Here is a 24622-nt window from a genome sequence, read left to right as displayed (position 1 = left end):
CTTTAGCTCTGAAGAAGAGTCTACCCTGAGGAACTCCTGCATTAATGTCCTGGAGTTGAAATGATTGACCTCCAACAACCACAACCATCTTCCTTTGTGCTGGGTTTGACTCCAACCAGCGGACAGTTTTTCCCCCAATTCCCATTGACTCGAGTTTTACTAGGGCTCCTTGATGCCACACTCGGTTAAATACTGCCTCCAACATTTTGAACAATTTTAATTTTGCAGCTCTGGAAAATTATCACTGTAGGAGACTGTCATGAATTGAATTCAACATATTGATGCTGTAGCAAGTGAAACAATGGTATATTTGGAGCTTAAAGGGGACAAGAGGAAAATGTTCAAAGGATGACTGACCATTGTAGTATCAATAAGAGGTAGTATCAAGGAGGTGAGAGGTTGGAGGGAAGAGGAGAGATAGTGAGATTTTTCTTGTATCATGTTTAGAACTGTGAAACAAGTGCTAGATATGGGAGTAGTATTTGGCCTGTTACAGGGAGTTAAGGGAAAATAGGTTTTGACATAAAAGACACAAAGGAAATTCGGGAGAGATTGGAATATTTCACAGGAATTAGAGGAGATTGCGACACCAAAAGTTTACAGATATGAATAAAGATCAAGGGTGGAGCAAAGGAAAAAGGTATTCCTGTTGTTTTGAATTGCAAGAAATATAACAATTGTATGATTCATAGTGCCATTTGTTGCAGGATATTCTGCAAGAATATACAAGATATATGCCACATCAAAGACATAGAAACAAAAACATCTATACAGAATGAGACCATCACAAAACCTATGATTATGAACTCACCACTAAATATTAAGTGTTAATAAAACATTAAAATGTTTGGGTTAAGAATGTCTTGTAAACCACTGGAATTGATAACTGTGGATGATTCATAGAATGCTTCTATAGGCGTATTTGAAAAAGGTAATAAACTGCAAAAAGCTTATAAAAGATAGCACTTTCAAAGCCAAATGATCATAACCATCAGTATTTTCTACAATCATAATCATGAGAAATAACATCTGGTTGTAGTTAGTCGTCTGCTTAAGGCACTGAATTCATAACCTACTGGTGAAATTGGAGATTATACAAGTATTTACGATCTGCAAAATTAATTGTTTTTATTCTTTAAAAAAGTTAATGGGTGCGAGAAAACATTTTTCCTAACATTTCCATCTTAATTCAATATTTCTTTGGCTTGCTTAATGCTTGAAATAATTAGCTGGTTTGCAATGCCTTGTGCTGTCAATGAATATTTTTTTAAAATCTGGATTTCCCGGTTTTCTGTTACCTAATTCTATTTACAGCTGTACTGCAAATTGCCTCAGTACTCCATGCAGTTAAGATTTAGACGACTCATTATCTCTAAAAGACAGAACTGAGCATTTAACCAGCAAAAACATGCACACATCCCATGAGTGCTTATCAATTTATTACGTCATCTCACTTCCTGAATGAACAGAAAATGACTCATTCAGTAGCTCACTCTGTAGCGTCAAATAAATACACACGCTCAGCTCCAAAAATGCAACTTTATTTGATACACAGCGACATGGATACTATTTTAGAGACCAACACATCTTATCTTCAGAATGCACACGCAAAAAGCGTTGCAAAGCACAATTAATCTTACTTGACGTCATCTGCCTCCTTGGCAAAGTGAAACAAGATAGCAAGGGACTCTTGTTTCTTCCAACATTCTTTACTATATTAGATCCTTTTTAAATGAAGCTGAGTTAAAATTGCAATATTTGCTTCTGCAGGCAACTTTTAATACAGAGAAATTAAAATCCAGACTTCAGTAAATCCAATCAACATTTAAGTACTGCAGCTGTTTCAGGAAACACTTAAAACATTGCCACATCTGTTAAAAAATAAAATAGCCAGAGATTATAGTAGTTTCAAATTATGCTATAGTTTGGTGGCGACACTTAAAAACACACAAAGTTGCAAAAAGAGGCAAGTTCTGGTTTTCATTTTCTACTCAATGCTTTCTTCTCTTGAAAGCATTGACTACAACTGAGGTAAGGTTCTACAGGCATTAGTCCACCCTCTCATTCCTTATACAAGAGGCTATTGTTCCCATAAGCCTTGACACTTGATCACCAACAGGCTGTTCCTCCGCAGAGGCCAAGGAGCACTTGGCTTGATTTCTCCATGTTACTCTAGGTACAAGGAGGTCAATGATTATGCCTGCTGACAAACCAACTGAGATCAGGTAACTTTTTCCAGTCCAAGGACTGAATCTGGTCAAGATGCTATTTTACAGAATTTTCTAAGACAAATTTGTGTCTCTTGCTAGAAATGAAAGTACTAAGCTTCCCGATGAATCAGTGGTTAAAGGTAGTGCATAATTTAGCACTCTGCCACAAAGCAGGCAATTCTCATGTTCTATTCCTGGCCTTTGCAATTCTAATTGAGATGAATCAATGTGCCTGCTACAATTGGCCCCTGTGTTCCCAGGCTAGGTGATAGAAGGCAGAAAGGGAAGGTGATGAAAATAAGTCTCATCCTGACCACTATCACAGGCTTCTGCTCAAAGAGCTGTGCTTCCTTCTGAGCAGATAATTCAGCTCAGCCATGATTCCACTGTGCCACCCTGCTGCCCACACCACACCCATGTTAGAATACCCTGCTGATATGCACTGTTTGGATCAGTGTGTGAAGACTACCACTTACACCATGGTGCTGGAGGGCTGCTGGTTACTGCAATACTATGCTCCAGGTTAAGTCAAAACATTCGGGCAAAGGCAGACTAATGAGGGAATGCAATAAAAATGCAGTCATTCTTTCCTCAAATTTGCACTTTTTTTAATGCATTTTACAATTTTAAAAATTGTTCTTGAGATATGGGCAAAAAGGTAAGGAACATTTGTATACTCACCCTAGTTGGGCTGAGGACATTAAGCGTCCATCACTAGAAGTAGGCTCCCTTTCTCAAAGGTCATTAGGGAATTGGTTGGGTTTTTATGACAATCTAGCAACTTTCATGGTCGATTTTTCCTGGTAGAAGCCCACTTATTATCGGATTTATTGAATGCAATTTCAAAACCTGCCATAATGGGATTGAATCCCTGACTGCTAGGTCCAGTACTATAACCACTAGGCTACTGTAGCTACAGTATTATTCAGAAGGCCTAAATTTGAGCTTTGGACAAACAACCACTCTCACCTGCCAAAGTTTAAGACTTTCAGAGCATGCAGAAGAAAGGATAAAGATTGCAACAGGTTATACTGTTTTACCTCGGTCCATACAAACACATGAACTTCATACAGACATTAATATGTAGTGTAAGCAACAAAAAATCTCAATACACAGCAATTTTGACTGTTTATATTATGCAATCAGGAATACAGCATACAATCAGTAAAATGCACACAGCTAGCATCTACTCCTTTACATTTCCCAGCAAAAATCTTGATATGAAACCACATCTTTTTAAAAGACCGAGCTGACTTCACATTGATTATTCAAGTGCAGTTTTCTTTATCTCACGTAACTCCATTTTATATATTTATGTTCCCTGGTTTGATCTTCTCAAAGTGAAATCAATAGGTTAAAGTGCAGATTCAAAGACTAAAAAAGGAATCTGCATGGTTCTGTATTACACATTAAACGCAACAGGTACTTTGTGTTAGAACAATTAAACAGCATTTAAATACCAAGACCAGGTCAACGTCCAAACAAAAATAGCTTTGCAAACTTGCAAGCATCAAAAGAAACCCCACAAAGCTCAAGTGCTTGTTGCATACCATCTCCCTCGATGTGCCCAAAGTTTAAAATGTACCTGATTTTGACACAGGCAACAGTTAAGGGATTTAAACAAGTATATTTTCAAAAAGTAAACACTTCAGTATTTTTGTCTTCTTAGGTCCCATCATTGGCTGTACAATTAAATCATAAAATGCCAAAAACACAAGATTTTTATGGGTGCAAAATCCTTCAAATCTCCCCTGTAATTTACTCAACTAAGTTGTGCATGAAGAGGGTTTTTCAGAAGGTAAGGTGCTACAACTGAGGACCAGAAACTGAAAATCTTGTAGTTTTATACCACAAATGATCCCATAGGACAACCACAAATGTTCTTTGCATCAAGAGTGAACATAATATTTGCTCTCTCTGAAAACATGTATATTTGTCTTTGTGGTTGAAGTACAAGGGGAATGTAGTACAAGTGAATCAGCAATGGGAATACAGTTATTGCTGGACATTCATTTTCATATTAACTTCCTTTCCCTTTTGAATTATCATTGGCATCAGCTTCTAGCGATTTCGACACATCTGCTTGAGGCAGTTCTTGTTCAGTCATGCTCGCTATTGATAGGGAAAAAGAAAGATCATTAGTTTTAAATATCACAACTTTTATAAGTCAATAAAGAAAGGGTGCCCTCATCTCTACCTTTAAAAGCCATTTTTTTAGCTTAATTTTTTAGCTTTTCTATGTTACTCGGTGTAGAGGAGGAAAGCAGTGAAGATGTCGCAGAAATTTGGGCGGGCCGTAGAGAACGAGGATTTTGAAAAAGAGGTGAGAGGGGCGGAACAAGATGAGATGCTCAAAAGGAGAAGGAAGTGCTATAGGAGGAAGGGAATAGGCCAAGGTGTAATTTGCCACCAGGATGGTCTGGGCAGAGCAAGTGGGGGAAGGTCCAAGGACCAGTTTCTCACCGAGATGTTTTCCTCCTCCAGCCTCTGTGCTGAGCAACTACGTATTCTAGAGGATTTCCAGCGTTATCTCAATTCATCATGCAGTTTCTCTTCAGAGTTCACCGCTCTCCATGTTAACTCGCCAACCCATATTCATGGCTGCCACCTTGACCCTGCCATCTAATGTGGCGTCACCACTTCCATCATATTAATCATAGATAAGGCCATATTGATCACCACCTTGTATTGGTCTCCAACCACATCCTCATTCCACCTCCCAAACCCACTTCCTTCTACATCCTCCCCAGAATAAACATGTCACTTACAACTGCACTTTCAAAATCCCAGCTGTCGACCTTTGGCCCTCCATTCGCCACAACAGTTCTGCAGCTACTGATCTGCTCAGCTACACACTCACCTGCACCTTCGATGTCCTAGTCCAAATTAAAACTATTACACTCTCTCACCCTGGCCAATTCCCCTGCCGCAGTCCACATTTCCGTTATCTTAAGAACAAGAGATACGGCATACAATTGGTTTAACTATTCATTACCAGATCTGGCTGGACCACATAAAACACGACTGAGTCCTGCTCTTGTTTGCCAAACCACTGATTCTTCCAGGATTATCTTGAAATGCAAAGATATTCCCTGGCTTCTTTACCCCACTGCAAACCATCTTCTGAAACTGCTTTCTCATCACCTGCACCCTCACCTGAACAAGTGCAAGGAGCTTATGGACTTCTTTGTCACTAAGATTGAGACCAGCTAATTAGCTACCTCTGCCTCCCTTTCATTAGCCCACCTGGTCAAACTTCTAAGGTTCAACCGTGTCATAGCTCTGAGCTTGCAACTTCCTCTCCCATCTCCTCTCATACCCTCTCTGAGCTCATCTTGTCCATAAGAACCAGGTCCCGCTCTCTTGACCCTATTCCCACTAAACTGCTGAGCAACCAACTTCCCCTTCTTGGCTCTCGTTAGCTGATATTGTTAATAGTTTATTCTCCTCAGGGACTATCTCCCTCTCCTTCTCCAGTACAGGGAGTTATGGGTGTATTGGTACGTGAATCACAAAAAGTTGGTATGGAGATGTAGCAATTGATTAGGAAGGCAAATGGATTGTTGGTGTTTATTGCAAGAGGAATTGAATATAAAAGTAGGGATGTTTTGCTACAGTTGTATAAGGCATTGGTGAGACCACATCTGGAGTACTGTGTGCAGTTTGGTCTCCTTACTTAAGAAAGGATATAATTGCATTAGCAGTTCAGAAAAGGTTCACTCAACCGACTCCTGGGACGAAGGGGTTATCTTATGAGGAAAGATTGAGCAGGTTGGACCTAGAACTACTGGGGTTTAAAAAATTGAGAAATTATTTTATTGAAACATATAAGATCCTGGGGGGGCTTGACAGGGTTAATGCTGAGAGTGTGTGAGAGTCTAGAACCAGGGGACACAGTTTAAAAATTAGGGGTCTCCCATGTAAGACTGAGGTAAGGAGATTTTTTTTTCTCTTGAGGGTTGTTGTCTGTGGAATTTTCTTCCCCGGAGAACAGTGGAGGCTGAGTTAGATAGATTCTTGATTGACAAGAGAGTCAAGGATTATGGAAGGGTAGGCAAGAAAATGGAGTTGAGGTCACTATCAGATTAACCATAACCTAATCGAATGACAGAGCAGGCTTGAGGGGCTGAATGGCCTACTCCTAGTTCTTGTGTTATCATCTACTGTCATCATCCCTCTCCTCATATGAAACAACCCTGGACTCTGTCCATTTTGCAAACTACTGTACCATCTCCAACCTCCCTTTCCTCTCAAAAGTCCTTGAACGTGTGGTCTCCTCCCAAACCCATGCCCATTTTCCCTAAAACACCACATCTGAATCCCTTCAATCAGGTGTTTGCCCTGCCAAAATTCCGAACAGTCTTATCAAAGTCACAAATGACATTCTACATGACTGTGACAAAGGTAAACTTTTTCCCCTCATCCTTCTCGACTCTCTGCAGTCTTTTGACATGGTTTACACTCCTCCTTCAAAGCCTCTCCACTGTAGTCCAGCTGACAGGTTCCATTCTCAACACATAATTGTCACCAGAGTATCACCTGTAATGGCTTTCCTTCACGCTCCTGCAATGTTACTTCTGGTGTCCCCCAAAGATCTATCCTTGGTCTCCTCCTATTTCTCATCTTTATGCTGCCCTGTGGCGACAGAATCTAAAAACAGTGTCAGTTTCCATCTGTAAGCAGATGACACCCAGCTTTCCCTCACCACTTCTCTTGAGCAATCCGCTGCCTTAAATTGTCAGACTGCTTGAACAAATATTTCCTCCAACGAAATATTGAGAAGACCAAAGCCATCATCGTTGATTCTTGCCACAATTTCCTAGCTACTGACTTTATCACTCTCAATGATAGAGAGTGATAGCCTTAGACAGAGACTGACTCTATCTAAGGCTGAACAAGACTGTCACATTTGACACCAAGATGACACCACATATAACCAGCACTGCCGATTTCCACCTCCATGACTTCAACCTACTTTGCCCCTGCCTCAGGTCATCTGGCACTGAAACCCTAATCCATGCCTTCATTACCACTAGACTCGACTATTCTCACGGTCTCCTGGCTGGCCTCCCACGTTCTAGCCTTCATAAACTTGAGGTTATCCAAAATTTTGTTGCCTGTGTCTAAACTTGCACTAAGTCTTGTTGCCCTATCACTCCTGTGCTCGCTGACCAACACTGGCTCCCAGTTAAGCAACCCCATAATTTTAAAATTCTCATCCATGTTTTCAAATCTCTCCATAGCCTTGCCCCTCCAGATCTCTGTAGTCTCTTCCAGCCCCACAGCCTCGAGACAGCTCCACTCCCCTAATTCTGGCCTCTGGAGTTTCTGTGATTTTCATTGCTTCAAAAGCTCTGGAATTCCATCCCTAAACACCTCAGCTTTTCTTCTTCGAGATGCTCTGTTAAACCTAGCTCTGACCAAGCGTTTGGTCCTCCCTCTTAATATCTTGTTACGTGGCTCAGTGTCAAATTTTATTCTATGCTCCTGTCATGCGCCTTGGGACTCTCTTATATGTTAAAAGGTGTTACAAAAAAATACAAGTTGTTATTGCTTGTGATATCAGTAGTATATAGTACATACTACCAATATCAATTCCATTAACGCTTTATGGAAAAACTGAAATTATAAACCTACATCTTGGCTCCTCAGGAATTCCTTATGATCTAATTCTTGTATGCAGGATTTTATTAACAAGGATCACAAACTTTACAAAAAACAAAGCTTAATAGTAAGACAGCATATAAGGAACGTATTTTACATTGTATTGTTTATGCAATAGGATTAACAGATAAGGAAACATACCTGAATTGGTTTTCTGAGTTGCAGAGCTTTGTTTTCCTGATTGATCTGAAATTTCTGGTTGCACTTGTTGCTTTCTGGTGGGAACAAAAATGTATGCATTGTATAATATGCCTAGCAGTACTTGCACTGAGTAGTTTCACTGCTTGTCCTGTGTGCAGCCAGGCATTCCCTACTGGGTTAAATTAATTGTCAACAACATCAATTAATATCTTAAATGCAAGAAGTGATATATGTAAATGCTGAACAACAAAACAAAACTTTAAATAATTTTAACTGTTAAGGAGTGTCATGATTTATTTGAGGATATTTATCTTTTACATCTGAACTCTGCAAAAGTAGGCTATTGGGAAAGTTTTGACACTGGAATAAGTGCTTACTTTTTTGCACAGGGCTTTTAATCTATTGGGTTCACTAGATTATCACAGTCAATTTATTTATGGAGCCTGGATTCTATTCATGTCAAACTGATGAAATAACTATCTCCCCCACTCTGTTGCCTGTCAGGACCAGTTCCTCACAGATGTGGGTTAATAGCACAAAAATGCTCTTAAATTGGCATTCATTGGAAATTTTCAGAGATGTTACTTTTTGTTATATTTGTTCGTGTGATGTGAGCATTGCTGGCAAGGCCAGCATTTGTTGCCCATCTCTGATTGCCCACTTAGATGGCGGTGGGCTGCCTTCTTTAACCATTGTAGTCCATCTGGTGTAGGTACGTTTACAGTGCTGTTAGGGAGGGAGTTCCAGGCTTTCGACTCAGCGAGTGAAGAAATGGTGACATATTTCTAAGTTGGGATGGTGTGTGACTTGGAGGGGAATTTACAGATAGTGGTATTCACATGCATCTGCTGCCCTTGTCCTTCAAGGTGGTGGAGATCATGGGTTTGGACGGTACTGTCAAAAGAGCCTTAGTGAGTTGATGCAGTGCATATTGCAGGTGATGCACACACAGCCATTTTGCAGGAGTGGTGGAAGGAGTGAAGGTTTATGTTGGTGCTTGGCCAAAGCCAACTGTTTTGTCCTAGATAGTGTCGAGCTTCTCGGGTGTAGTTGAAGCTGAACTCATCCAGGCAAATGGACAGAATTCCACTGCACTCCTGACTTGTGCCTTGTAAATGGTGGACAGCTTTGGGGAGTCTCACCACAGAATTCCCAGCATCTAACCTGATCTTGTAGCCACAATATTTATATGACCGCTCCAGTAAAGTTTCTGGTGAATGGTAACCCCCAGGGTGTTAATAATGGGGGATTCAGCGATGGTAATGCTGTTGAACATCAAGGGCAGATGGTTAGATTCTCCCTTGTTGGAGATGGTTATCACCTGACACTTGAGTGGCGCAATTGTTACTTGCCACTTGTCAGCCAAAGCCTGAATATTGATCAGGTCTTGCTGCATATAAGAATAAATAGATAAAGAGGTTTAAAGTATAGAAGTCATTAAAGCAGACTGACAAGTGCAAAAGTGATGAAAAGGGCCAATAGGATGTCAGGCTTCTCCACAAGAAGTGTAAAATGTCAAAGGCATGAAATATTACTTCATTGATTCACCTTCATCTGGTATAGTGTGGTCAGTTTTTGGCATCCAATCTTAAAATAAACTGAACTTGAAAGGAACCCAGCAAACAATTCACCCCAGATATCATCCTGTGAAAGGACTTAGATATGAGAGATTAGATAATGGATAATATTCTTTGGCAATGAGGAAGTTAAGGGGCCATCTAATTGAATAATTTAAAATATTAAAGGGAATACATAACAAGGTCTTTGAATTCAAGGTCTTTGACTTAAAAGCCAATCCAGGAAACATTCCTTTAGAGAGGACCTATATGACTGTGAAGCCAAAAATAGCCATAGATGCAGAATCAATTAAGGGTTGAAAATGGATGTGGGTAATTATTTTGGAAGGTGATGTATTAAGGAATATGGAGGGCAGGGATTTGGAAATGAAATAGTAGAGCTACCACAGCTAACAAAGTGTCAGAACAAGCATAATCTTAACCTTGATCGTATGTAATTTCACTCAGATTTCTAGAAGAAATTCAAACTTGTAAAAGCATGCCAAAAGCAAAATACTGTAGATGCTGGAAATCTGAAATAAAAACAGAAAATGCTGCTTATACTCAGCAAGTCAGGCAGCAGCTGTGAAAGAGAAATATTAACTCTTTCCACAGATGTTGCCTGACCTGCTGAGTATTTCCAGAATTTCTGTTTTTGTTTGTAAAAGTATTGTCTGTTCTTTTGAGACTGGGGCTAAGAAATGGCTGAGGCTAGAGTAGAGAGATAGGGAGCAAGCAAACTACCTCACACTGTAGCTGACAGTATATATCTGATTGGCAAGTGTTCAATACTGACACCGATGACTCAAACAGAATTCCCATTTCTCACTTCATCATTTCTTGTTTCAATGAACACAAAAGTTATTCAAAATAAAAACATTTGCAAATGCAATTTTAAACAATGCTGAAAAAAACTTCAGAAAAACTGACTTATGTGAAAGTGTAAATAAACATGGTCCTCAAAAGGGTCAAAGTCACACATATTCTATCATGGACATTAAACCAAGTTTTGGAGCAGTACATATCTATGGTCTACTTGCCTCTCAAAGTATGCTTGTCTACGTCTTCGTAGCTCCTCTGCTGTAGGAGTTTCAGTTTGATTTGTCCTTGAAGATTGTGCAACATTCTGAGATGAAGTCACTTCTGAATTTTCTGTTCCTTGTCCAAAACCTAGAGATTCATTAATAAGATTACATTATTAAAACAGCACCAATTCAAATGCTTAAAATGCTACATTTCAATTAGATGTATGAGAATCAACAAAACCTACAAAAGTGTTTAATTTTCTTAATTCTGTTCAATGTCATTTAAGCTGTTCTCTACCTCTTTAGGTCCCTATGCAACATTCCCAACAGGAAAGGGTGGTTACATGGCCTGTGCCAACATTTCTGCTATTATCATGACACATGACTGGGTGAGCAGATCGAACTATTCCTCCCCTTTGTAGGGAAAAATATTGTACCTCACATCCATTAATCATGTATGAGCATGTTGAAAATCATGGTACAAAGTTTACTACTGTATGGCACAACATACTGGTAAACTCATGTGCTATGACGCCAGTGCTTTTCTAAGAAGGCTACAGCAATCAAGATTAGGAGCCTCAGTGGTCATACTAGACTCCTGATACTTCTGCATCTGATCAACAATGGTTAAAGTGATAACTTAAATGACAGTAATGGTGAAACAACAGAATTCTATAATCAAGATATATGTGATGTCTAGTCGCTGCATGGAGTGGCAGGGTTCTTATTTCACAGTTGCATGTTACAAAGATTATCTTTGCTAGTCCGTGTACAAAAAGATACATCCACCCTGCCTTTTTACCCTTCCTTCCTATATGCAGTGACTGAACTCAGTATTCATGCACTAGACTGACAGGAAATGTCAAACGTCGGGGTTGAGGCGGGGGGGGTGGGGCATCACAGTCAAATCTGAATCCCTACTCAACCAATATTCACAAACATGCACTTCCAGAAGGGGTGACTGTATTGTGACTTGATCGCTCTCCCTCCTTCCTAGCTTTTCAGCAATTAACTGCTGCCCCAGCTCACATCAGGTAACTAAGTGACTGACTGAAACTAGAACCTTCTTGGTATGAGCAGTTCAGTTGCACACAACATGACATTTACCCAATGAGCAATCAAGGAATTCAAAATTGTAATAGTCAAAAATTACTAGAGTATAATCCACAAAATTAAAAGGGGTCCCACTAAGGGGTAGTTTGAGAAATATATGCATTTTCAATAATGAGGTGATAACACATGTACAGTTGTCACATTTGGAAAATAAGTCCCGTTTTAAGTGGAGAAAATCTCAACTCAATGGAATGCCTGATTAACACCCTTCAAAAGCAAAATCTACTTTCTGCTGTGGAATACAAAAGCTAGACCATTTCTACATACAGTTTAAATTTACATTGTAATTCCATTCATTCCCATGACTTGTTCCACATGGAAACCCCAATTTACATAGAGTCAAACAGCAAACTAATACATTCTAGTGGATGGTTTCCTAATGATAAATAGTTCCAATAAAAAGGCCTTCATATGAAACGTTAACTTTTCTTGTCTCTTTAAGGTGCTGATTAATCTATGCATTTCCAATTTGTATTTCACAATTTCAGCACTTATATTTTTGTTCCCCAATCACCTGTATAATTTATGGAATCAGGTCGAGATAGGCTGTTCTGTGTTCATGACAAAGTAATTAAGAACCTATAAAAATGTGAAATAAGGCCAGTTAGCACATCTGACTTACCCTGTTGTTCAGGATCATTTTCATCTCCCTCTGGAACCTGTTGTTTATATCATGCCACTCAGATCACTGAATACCCTCCTCTGATGACAGTCATTAATCTAACTAATATAGTTCATCAACATGCCTTCCCTGACCATATAGTCCACTTCCTAAACTATAAATCTAACTTGTTTTTTTGCTAAACCTTTCTTCTGCCAGTTCTGAAACATTTGAACTGAAAACAAATTATTTAGATGTACAACAGAGTTCTATTCCAAAACACATCATACCGTCATTGGTTATATAACATTGCTTATCAAACTTCATTCAATAACAAGCAGACTCCCTGGATTGCATTTGCACATCAGCATATCTACTATGGCAAAGTTACCATAAAGCTAACTTAATTTTATAATTCGAAAGTTGTAGTAAAATAGAACTGCAACCTCAATCATGAGGAAACTGAACAAAAATTGTACATCTTCTAAATTTTGCTTCCAGCAGGTTGTCCATCCTTTCAGTCACAAACCTTGCATGCCACAGAAGCTCAAATTGGGAAAGGGCAGGAAATTAGCATTAAAAAAGTGACAAAATCCAAAAATTGTAGAGATAAAAGAAAACATCTGGAACTTAGTGAAGGAGACATTTGGGAACACCAGGTGCCTGTTTGGCCCATTAAGCCTTGTTGCTTTGTTAATGGGGTAAATGACAGGAAATAGGCTGTGATAACAATCTGAATTGATGAATCAGGCAGAGACCGTGGAAGGACTTATTAGAAACCAACAGAGATGCTGCTGGGCGCAACTAGAGTAAAGGAATTGAGCTGCAAGGTTCGAGCATTTATATTCAAGCACACAAGGCTACGGCTACAATCATCATTATCTTTCGGTTTCTCTCATTTCACTCGGGGTTGCCACAATGCTGGTTGATCACCCTTCTCCTTATAAGGCTACAATGACCAATGCTAACAGTCGGCCTGCACTGCAATTTGTGGGCAAAATATGTCACTGAAAGAGGAACAAATAAACAGGTTTCAGTTTTTGTCACTTTGAAATCATACCTTCGGCTTTCCTTTGCCTGGTTTTTCACCATAGAATTCTACACAGCAGAACCCTAATCAATTTTGTTAAGATTACACTCCTTTAGTCGTTTTCTAATGAGAGTAAATCGAGTTCTAATGGTATCTCCTCATATTTCAATGATGAAAAGCCAGAACAATTCCTGTTTCTATGAAATTTATTACCTGTTTTTTCTGTAGTGCAGTAACCAAATACTAGATACTTTGCGTGTATGGTTTTACCAATACTTTATACAGTGTAAGTATAATTTTCTTGAATGTATTGTGCAGGTCCATTTGTACTGTCTTTGCCTTGCAATTTCTCATAAGATCATAAGAAATAGAAGGAATAGGCCATTTGGCCCCTCAAGCCTGCTCCACCATTCTATTTGATCATGGCCTTAACTCACTGTCCTGTCTGCCAGCCTTCATTCTTGACACCCTTGTCAATCAAAAATCTAACTTAGCCTTGAATATATTCAATGACCCAGCCTTCACTGCTTTCTGGGGAAGAGAATTCCAAAGTCTAATGACCCTCAAGTGTAAAAATTCCTCCACATCTCAGTCATGAATGGGAGACGCCTTGTTTTGAAACTGTGACCCTAGTTCTATACTCCCTGACAAGCAGAAACATCCTCCCAACATCCACCCTGCCAAGTTCCTCAGAATCTTATATGTTTCATGCGACCTTTTTGTGATTCATGTACCAGGACACCCAGATCCCTCTATACCACAGATTTCTGCAGTCTCTCTCCAATTAAACAATATTTTGCTTTTCAATTCTTCCTGCCAAAGTGGGCAAGCTCAAATTTTCCTATACAACTTGCTATCCTATCCATCTTTGTGTCATCAGCAAATTCAGCTACCATATGCTCAGTCCTTTCATCCGAGTTATTAATATAGATTGTAAGTAGTTGAAGCCTCAGCACTGATCCCTGTGACATTTCACTAGTTACAGTTTGCCAATCCAAAAGTGACCAATTTATCCTGACTCCCTTCCTCCTGTTAGCTAATCAATCCTCTACCCATGCCAATGTATTACCCCCCCAATACCATGAGCTCTTATATTTTGTAGTAACCTTTAATGTAGCACCTTATTGAATGTCTTTTGAAAATCTAAATACACAACATCTGCTGGTTCCCCATGATCTGCTTGGCTTGTTACATCCTCAAAGAACTTCAATAAATTAGTCAAACATGGTTTTCCTTTCACAAAACCATGACGACTCTGCCTGATTTTCTAAATGTCCTGCCATTACCTCCTTAATAATGGATTCAAGCATTTTCCCATTGACAGATGTTACGCTAACTTGCCTATATAGTTTCCTGCTTTCTTTGTCCCTCGTTTCTTATTGAGTGTTGTTACATTTGCAGTTTTCCAATCTGCTGGGACTATTCCAGAATCTACGAAATTTTGGAAGATTACAATGAATGCATCCATTATCTCTGCAGGCACCTCTTTTAGGATGCAGGCCATCAGGTCCAAAGGGCTTCAGTCCCGTTAATGATCATTTTAAGTTACTCCCTCTCTTTCCTTCTTGATTTTCAACTCATCTTGGGATGTTGTTTGTGTTTTCTACTGTGAAGACTGATACAAAGTACCTGTTTAACACTTTCGCCATTTTCTTGATTCCCCAGTATTAATTCCCAGGTCTCACCCTCTAAGAGATCAACACTCACCTTAGTTACTTTCCTTTTTATATACTTGTCGAAATTCTGTTTTTATATTTTTAGCTAGCTTTCTCTCACACTCTAAATTCTTTGTCCTTTTTTTTTTAGTCATTCTTTGCTGGTTTCTAAATTTGTCCAATCTTCTGACCTACCACTAATTTTCACAGTATTATGTTTTCTTTCAATTTAATACTATCTTTAACTTCCTTAGTTAGCCATGAATGGTTAGTCCTTTTCATAGAGTTCTTCTTTCTTAATGAAATATACCTTTGAGAATTATGAAATATCTCCTTAAATATCTGCTCCACCGTCCTACCTTTTAACCAATTTCCCAGTCTACTTTAGCTAACTGTCTTTATACCCATGTAATTGCCTTTATTTAAGCTCAAGGGACAGACCCACGTTTCTTACCCTCAAACTGAATGTGAAATTCTTTCATGTTATGATCACTGTTGACTGGAGGTTCCTTTACTATGATCCTTTACCATTACTATTTCTTGTCAACCTTCATTCTGTGCTCTATCTACTGAACAATAAACTGTTTATGTTTGCACACATGACACAGCCATGTCAGCATCAATATTTATTTCCCAATGTTAAATTTCCTCTGCCCCATTACTAAGCTTTTACATTACATCCTGAGAACAGCAGCCTTCTTTGGAATGTCTAACTTTGAGACAACTTGGAAATGCAGACTTTCACTTAAAAAGTACTCTAAAAGCTCAAATTAATATTCTAAACAGCAATAGGTGTCCCAACTCATTCTTACTGGATTCCATTATTTGCATGAGCTCAGAAGAACCACTGTGAAGTCTAGTATTGGTTGCACTGCAATAATACAATTTTCCAGGTTAGCTAGAAAATTACTGCACCGATTAGTAACTGACATTTAAGGTGTGCAGAACACAAACTTGCACAAGGATGGGTAGGGCACCTGATTCACATCATTATCATGAATAGATGTTCCCTATTGCCCATTTAAATGTTTATCTAATTCACAAACTTTTCCAAAACCTCAAAAGCTTTCAGTTCAGCTAAGTGACTTGTGAGCAAACTTTTCAAATGTTTTCTAAATGCCAAAATATAGAATAGTAAAGCTCTTACACAATTAGCAATATAATGACCAAAAATGGTTCAATGTGTACAATTTTCTTTCGATAAATCCAGTTTTCACTCTTGCTATATACGTAGAATATTTTGGAATAAATGTTTGGTTTTTCCAAAGCATTCAGTACAGTTGCATTGTCTGAGTTTTGCAATTTTCCTTTATAGTATCCCTTACATTCACTTAAATCAAAATGTTTTTGAGATCCAGGATTGTTGGATTTCATTTTAGGCTATGGGCTACCATTTGCATCTTAATTATCATTTATGAGATAACTTGCTTCCTTTAATAAACCCTAATATAACAAAAAAAAAAGCTGATTCCAGTGAATCTTCAAATATTCCAATACCTCATCGACCATTTCATCGCTGACCACTATTTTCTCCACCACCTCAGATGCATCCGCTGTCATTTGTTACTCAACTGGGAATATTAGCAACATCTTCCAGGGAAAACCACTGTGAAAAATAATTTTAGAATTCAACCGTACTATCATAACCCTCTCATCTGTAAGCATTACTTAAAGTGTCTACAGTATTATGGCCAAAAACAATTCTAAAATGTTACTTCACTATTACAGGATTGCACTACAACCTTAATTGCAGATTTTAACCCACAATTATTTAAAAAAGTGGACTCTTTTGTACATCTACATCCCTTTTGCAGGTTCTTTTTCAGAACTTCCCACAGGCCACTTAAATGGCAATAAGACAAACATCATGACCCAAAGTAATGAAAACAAACCAGTCATAAATTACAAAATGAAGTAATTTTAAAAAATGTAAAACATTTAATCTACCTTTTATTATAATGGAGAATAATCTGTACTTTATTAAGAGCCAAAACAGCATCTGATAATTTAAATACCAAAATGACTCAAGACATTTTATTCTCTACTACATTACTCCAATGGTTATCCATAGCATAAAACAAGCCTCCCTGCAGCACCCACCACTCACCTGTCACTCTTAATGTACTACCAAACTTAAGAACTCTTCCAGTTTACCACTACATAGTAATTTCTTTATGACCGTCTCAACACACCAAATGTAAAAGGTAATCAGATAAAACTAAGCCTATAATGGGCTTATAATGTAATCGACCTACGCTATCAGGGGTCACCAGGGAAATCTGACAACAAAATTAGACTCCCTAGATTTCAATTATAAAACAAATGTTTTTGTTTTAATTCAAATGGGAAAAAAACATGTTAGTAAATAACACTGCCTGTTAATCTACAGAGTCTATTTTTTTGAGTAACCATTCAATTTCCCATGGCATTGCATGTTGAGTGTAAAATAACATGGTCATCCTCAGACAGGTTTCTGCTGTATGTGTGTAGCTGTTTCTCTCACTCACTCCTTTTATTTTTTTCTCTATGCTTTTCTTCCCCTTAAATCTTGCTTTCGTTTCCCTGATATTATCTTCTCCTCTGTATTCTTCTTCCTTCCTTTCAGATGGAACAGAGAGGAGAGAGAAAGCTGATAACAGCTGAAGGGTGCAGGTGGCTGATGAGTAAAATGCAGCTCTCGGCACCCCCATTCCCAAACCATCGCCAAATCACTCATACCCTTCAAACCTGTCCAGCTATTCAATCAGATCATGGATCATCTATACCTTAACTCAATTTTAAATGCCTTTTCTCTATATGCCTCAATATCTTTACCTCACAAAAATCTAATGATCACAGTTTTCAAAATTTCAATTGACCCAACAACCAAAGCCTTTTGGGGGAAAGTGAGTTCCAGATTTTCACTACCCTTTGTGTGGATATTGCGGTATGATTTTCCTCCTAAATGGGCTAGCTCTAATTTTAAGATCATTCCCTCTTGTTTTCAATTTCCCCACCAAAATAAATGAGGTTTTTTGTAGCTATCCTATTGAATCTCTTAATTGTTTTAAGTACCTTGATTAGATCACCCCTCAACTTCTAAACTCAAGGGGTTATAAACTAAATTTATGCAATTTGTTTCTATTGTTTCTATCGAAGTGGATAACATCATGCTTAACCACATTGAACTCCGCCTGCCATAGTTTTGCCCGCTCATTTAAGCTGTCCTGATTCCATCTACAGAACTTTGTAACTTACTGTTCTCCCATCTACATAAACCCACTGTACCACCTAACAGTCTCATTTGCAACTCTTGTTTCCTGCAGACAAGTCATAGCATATGTGGTGAAAATACATGGTTCACATACAGATCTCTGGGGAGCACCACTTGTCATATCCTGCCAATCAGAGAACAAACCTTTTATCTCTACTTTGTCTCATATCTTCCCAACCAGTTATCAAATCATGTCACCCCCTTACCTACAACTCCTTGCATTTTCAGTTTGTTAATCAGCTATCAAATGTCAAGTAGAAACAGAAAAAGATAATGTTTCAGATTGTTGATCTGTTGTCAGAAGGTCATCCACCTGAAACATTCTTTGTTTCTCTCTCCACAGATGGTGCCTGACCTGCTGAGTGTTTCCAGCATTTTCTGTTATGTCAGATTTTCATCATTTGCAGTATTTTGTTTTTGTACTCTTATCAAGGGCCATCTGGTGGTCAACACAGACACCATTCACAGACACTTCCCCCCCCCCTATCCACAACGCTAGTGGCTTCCTCAAAAAAAAGTAACTGGATTAGCCAAACATAACCTACCCTTCATAAATCCATGCTGACTCTCTGATCAACTCATACTTGTCCAAATGCTCAGCCATTCTGTCTCTGATGATAGATTCCAATAACTTCTCCACAACTGATATTAAATTGATGGGTCTATAGTTACATGGTTTCTCCCTCCTGCCTGGGAAATTCTGTGGTCTTGAAATAAAAACTTTATGGAATGCATTAAAGGAAAATTCAGTGGATAAATTTAATCATGTTATTGTACAATATAATTTTATACTTTGTTTAAACCCTTATTTTAGGCTTCAGAAATTTCATCACTGATCAAAAAAATTCAGAAAATTGAGTAATTTGTGAAAATTCGTTGGTCAGATTCCACAATCACAGCATGACATGCTCCAACTATTTAATATCATCTATTGTGTGTCATACAATGGGGACCTGAAAAGGCCTATCATATCGCCATATATAAAGGTAATAGGTATTGCAAGCGCTTAAAAATTTTCAACGAAAAGCAGTTCCCATGCACTGAATATATAATAGACAGCACTACTTTTCTTCTCAGTTTTTCTATGTTATGCCCTTCGGTGCTGCTGATTGCTACAAGGTGTTTAAGAGTGGGCTGGGGTGACTGGCATCACGAGTTTGTCTTGTAGCAAAGCACCTGTTTTCCACGGATATCGGTTAGTAACAGTTTGTAACATTATATGCTACAGCTCCAAAGCTCCATACTTTAAATATTTAAATGGGTCCGTTGCATATTTAAATGAAAAGACTAATTTTTAATCAGTGGTTTTTAAGAGAATGCTTTCTTGTCAAATTTAGAAAAAATTGCAGAATAGCATAATTAACTTCCTTTAGTTATAAGGAAAGGCTAGAGAAATTAAGGCCTTTTTCATTAGAACAGGCAAGGCAAGGAGATCTGACATACACATTCAACTTTGAGAAGTTTTGATAAGGGAAAAATAACTGGAGAAAGGGAAATTAAGATCACCAACAAAAAGATGAAGGAAGAAGTTAGAGGCTTTTACTTAAAGTTCAAAGTTGCTTTAATATGCAATGCCTTAAATTGAAAAAGAGTGGCAGAAACAGGATATATAATGATTTTTAAAAAGGGAAGCAGATAAATGTGAAAAAAGGAACATTTACAATGATATAGGGGACGAAGTGGATAGCTATTTGAAAGCCAGGTGTAATTAGCAAATAGCATCCTTTTGTGCCGCACAATGCTTTAATTCTACTGCCCGATTAACACATTCACTGGAAGAAACTCCTGACAGTCCAATTATGTTTGTGGATTGATAATAGAGGTATGTCAAAACAGAAATTTCACTATGTTACTTATCAGCATTCAACTAGATATCTAATTATGTTTTACAATTATAGATTATTCCTAATGGGACCAATTTGAGACATACCGCACTGATTTCCCTAACGGGTTGATTTCATTGTGTTAATCTGGAAAAATTTTTTTTTATAGACATAACTACACTTCAGTGTGATTAGATGAAAACTACTTTATTCTACTTTTTAAAAAAAAAATGTAAATCTCTGCAGTTAGCTTAGATTTTTTAAAACTACAAACAAAGATAAACATAAAAACAAAGTTTTCATGTTTTATTTCTGAATCAGTTATAGAACAGAACAGTAATGAAACCTCTCTCCCTTTCGAGACTGTATGTACATACGGTATACAGTACAGCTTTGCTCTCTTTCCAGCCATGCAGGGATGTGAAGACTAGCACCTTCTTTTGTACATTTCTGTGTCAAAGGATAAAAACTATTTTAATCTACTGCCAGTCCAAATAACACATATAGTAACTGCAGAAATATAGCACCATAAAACTTATTCTCGTTGAAAATGAAAGAAAACAGAACAGTAGGTCATATAGTGATTTACTATTTATCTTGCTTTTCACAGAAAGGGCATCAAAATCATTTAGACTAATATGAGGAGATGCTGAAGGCAAATTGAAGCAGATGGAAAAATAAAGCAAAACATTAATGCTCCACATACTTTGGCTGTTGTGGGCTGAGCATTTCAAACTAAAACATAAAATAAAAACGAGAAAAAGACGCTTGTATTTAAACCACCTCTCATGATCTCAGGACATCCCAAAGCACTTTACAGACAATGATGCAGTTTGAAGTGTAGTCACTGTTGTAATATAGGAAACATGAAACCAATTTTGCACATAGTAAGTTCCCACAAACAGCAATAAAATAAATGACCAGATTATCTGTTTCAGGTGATGGTTGAAGGATAAAAACTGGCCAAAATACTGGGTGAACTCCCCAGCTCTCCTTCAAATACTGCTATGGGGCCTTTTATATCTACCTGAACAGGTAGATAAGGCCTCAATTTAAAGTCTTATCCAAAAGGTGACACAGAATTGCCAGTCATGATTATTGCCCAAGTCTCTAGAATAGGGCTTGAATTGCAAATGTCTGTGTCAGAAGTGATAGTGCTACTACTGAGCTGAGGGGGACGTCTATAAAGTATATAAACTTACTCTGCAGGCTGAGAATTGAAAAAATAGCAGCAAAATAATTTTCTGTTGTGATGCTAGCCCCCATCTCCATTCCTCCCCACAACCACCCATCGTTCCTTTCTGTGTAGCTTCCCTAGAAAATAAGGCTACCTCATCTACGATGCTATTGTTGTTAACTGTTGGCAACTATGTGGCATGGGCCTACAGTGATGGGCCCTATGACTTTCTTTCTGGTGAAGTGATCAGCCCCTGCTTCCCCATTTGGGAACAGTTGAGATCAGGAATTCACCATGAAGGAATCTGAGACGTAAACCTTAGGTTTCCTCATTTCTTTGTACAACATATTAAGTTTGATAGGCTTGTGCTATGAAGCCACTGAATGTATCAGAATCACAGTGCAGAAGAGGCCCTTCGGCCCATCGAGTCTGCACCGACACGTGAGAAACAGAAATGTAGTTAGTATAACGACATAGGAGATTCACCATTTGTGCCTTCCTTTAGGAATTGACATATAAAGTAATGAAAAATTCTTATTTATTGTAAATGTTTTGGTGTTTTAATAATCTGATGCATTCTACATATTTGGAAAGCCTTTTCCCAGTTTGCAATGTTAATTGCTCCAAACTGATGCATAATGGTACAGCTGTGCCTTACTCTGGTTCCAGTTTTTAATAACTTCAATGCTAAGCTGAATGCCCCTTCCCAATACAAACAAGTGCTTTTAGAAGCACACATTCCTCCCAGTGGGCAATAATTCTATGTCTATTGTTTCATGTTAATGCTACAAGCGCTGCTTGTTGGGTTGGTAGTATAATTCTACAATTAAAAAATATTTTAGTTGGTATTAAGGTGGGCAAGAGCTGAAACCTGCAATAGGAACATGTGCTGTGTGTGTGAAAACTAGTGCGTAAATGAGAATGCCGGCAATAATCCAGATATGTTGAATTGGCTGATAGATTAAGTTATGGAGACACCTTATTCAACAGTACCGCAAGAGAAATCTTTATATTATCTATCAGCTCCGGTGGTAAGATCGCCAATACTTGAATACTTAACTGGACTGTTTCTATTGTGAAATTAAGTCCCAGGAAAACCATGAGAACAGGAAAGAATCTATTGGATGGCATTGCAATTTCCCTGCTCGACTCACAGAACAACTCCAATGTACAAATGCAGTGGATTCATGATTAGAGCAGACAATGCATCATATTGCTCAGACTGAGATTTCAGCTTTACATCCAAGTTGAAACAAAGTATAAAGTGATGAAAGATCATCCACTTGAAACATTAAATCTTTTTCTCTCTCCAAAGCTGCTGCCGGACCTGCTGAGTATTTCCAGCATTTCCTGTTTTTATTTCAGCTTTCCAGCTTCCACAGTATTTTTCTTTTAGAAAAGCACATACGTATCATTCCAGACAACATGTTTTCTGAAAACATTACAAAAAACTACCATAATTTTTACCAAATTATGTTGGGTGAGAGAGTTTTCTTACTGTAAGATGGATAGATTATTTTAAGTACTTTTGGTCATATGGTTTTCAATGTCATTCTAAATTTTACCTTTTACAGTTTCAATAATAATAAAACAACTGGCATAGCTATCACTGTACAGGCTAAAACCTGTAGGATCTTACTTTGAAAATAAGGATCAAAATTTAAGCTCCAGGTTAGCATGTGCTCAGGATGTAGGTTTAAGTTTTGTCACTTCAAGGGTAGTTCTATCTCAGTAGGGCACCAATTCTCACCTTGCATGCTGAGGTGAATTGCTCTTCGTAGATCTGCTTCTTCATCTTCTGTCTCCATGTGCTGGCGGCTTAATGTCAATGCCCGCTGCAGATTTTCATCATCTTCATCCAGAACATTTGTAATTGATTTAGACATATCAATTGCTTGTTCCCAGTCATTGTTCTGTACCCTATAAAACATGATTTGAAAAAAAAATGAAGGCCAGAGTGTGGAGTTGATGAATACACATACAAAAATCTCCTACAGTTGTTCTCACTGGGTATCACATTCTATTATGACACAGCTGATGGTAAAGGCTGAGTTGTTCAAATCCCAGAGGGAAACTTGAAACAACTGTCATAACCCATTTTTGCAATTTGTATGTTTTGAAATGCATGCTTTGAATTCAGTAATATTAAGACCACCAAGTCTCAAGAGGTTTTTTATAAAACTAAATTAAACATTTATCAATATAAGAAAGATTGTAAGCACATACATGTCTATAAAATTACCACTATAATAACTACGAAAATCCCCTAATTAAACTAACTCTCAGTTAGACATCCGGTAAGGCAACAGTAAAACACAGAGATTTAAACAGACCCTACAAGCACACCCTGGACAGTTGCATCCAAAATGAATTTCTTTCAGCTCTGGGTCCTTGCAGAGAGATTTCAGGCTTGCAGGCTGGAGGGTTTAGATCTTAGAATCCCTCCTCCTTTTACCAATCACCTTTTCCTTCACACATATTTTCCTCTTTGAATGCAAATTCTCATTGTCACTAGGTTTTTTTTAAACTTTAAATCTTCTAACAATAAAACCCTTTCATAATACCCACTTTACTAGTAGGCTTTTAAAAAAACACATTGCTTCTGGGCTTCACCTGGTTAGGTGTAATATTTCACCCTCTCTTTTGAATGGTCTACTTAAAAATGCAAATTGCCCTCACCTTCTATTTCCCCATGTTTATCTAATTACCATTTCAAACCTACTTCTCTTCTATACATCAAAGCCTCTAGACCAACTGGCTTTAATCCAATTAAGCTGCACACACATAAACACAGACACCGCTAAACTTTATTTTAAAATAATTTCCAATAGCATTATAGACATTATTATATCTTCTTGACGTTCTCCTCCTTATCGAAAAATGAACCATCATAATTCTAAAAGACAACTTCATTTTTATTAGCCCATTTTACACTGTAGGCTATAGTTAGCAATATTCTTACACTATTACATTACCAGATGTATGCATTAACACAATATATATACAAATCCTTGGTTATCAATAGAATTCTTTCTAGTTCAGTGTCCAGGTTTTAAAATGCCCAATTTTCCCTTTAAGCTTCAAACTCTTGATAACGCATCTGCAATCAGATTCTCTCATCCAGCGACATGTATTATCTGTAGATTAAATGGTTGCATTAATATACTCCACTGGAATAGCCTTGCAACTTTTGTCTTGAAATTTGTCCAAAAACTTTAAAGGGTTGTGGTCTGTATAAACAATTGTCTCTGACAAATTGTTTGCACATTGATTTCAAAATGCTACAATGCTAACACCAAACCCAACGTCTCCTTTTCAATCGTTAAATATCTTCTCTGTTTTGCATTCAACTTCCGGGAAAAATACCCTATTGG

At 38.0% G+C, this 24622-nt stretch overlaps 1 protein-coding gene across 6 annotated transcripts in view; it reads right to left on the bottom strand.

Annotated features, from left to right (window-relative positions):
• Positions 1-1525: 1525 nt before the first annotated feature.
• atxn3 (ataxin 3) overlaps positions 1526-24622 on the bottom strand; it is a 48039-nt gene continuing 24942 nt past the window's right edge. For 4 of the 6 annotated variants that reach the window (XM_078562226.1, XM_078562227.1, XM_078562229.1 and 1 more), the window contains 4 exons: positions 22999-23168; positions 10608-10741; positions 8016-8085; positions 4096-4322 (listed from right to left, as the gene is read on the bottom strand). In XM_078562226.1, coding sequence (XP_078418352.1) covers positions 4231-4322; positions 8016-8085; positions 10608-10741; positions 22999-23168 — 466 coding nt within the window. In that variant the 3' untranslated portion in view covers positions 4096-4230. Of the gene's footprint in view, positions 4323-8015; positions 8090-10607; positions 10742-22998; positions 23169-24622 lie in introns of all 6 variants that reach the window. The other 2 variants (XM_078562228.1, XM_078562231.1) reach the window with 1 other exon arrangement.

Source organism: Cetorhinus maximus, chromosome 18, assembly GCF_964194155.1.
Source record: "Cetorhinus maximus chromosome 18, sCetMax3.hap1.1, whole genome shotgun sequence".
NCBI classification, from domain to species: domain Eukaryota; kingdom Metazoa; phylum Chordata; class Chondrichthyes; order Lamniformes; family Cetorhinidae; genus Cetorhinus; species Cetorhinus maximus.
Note: the sequence above shows the minus strand (reverse complement) of the source record. Positions and strands in the feature narration are given on the sequence as shown.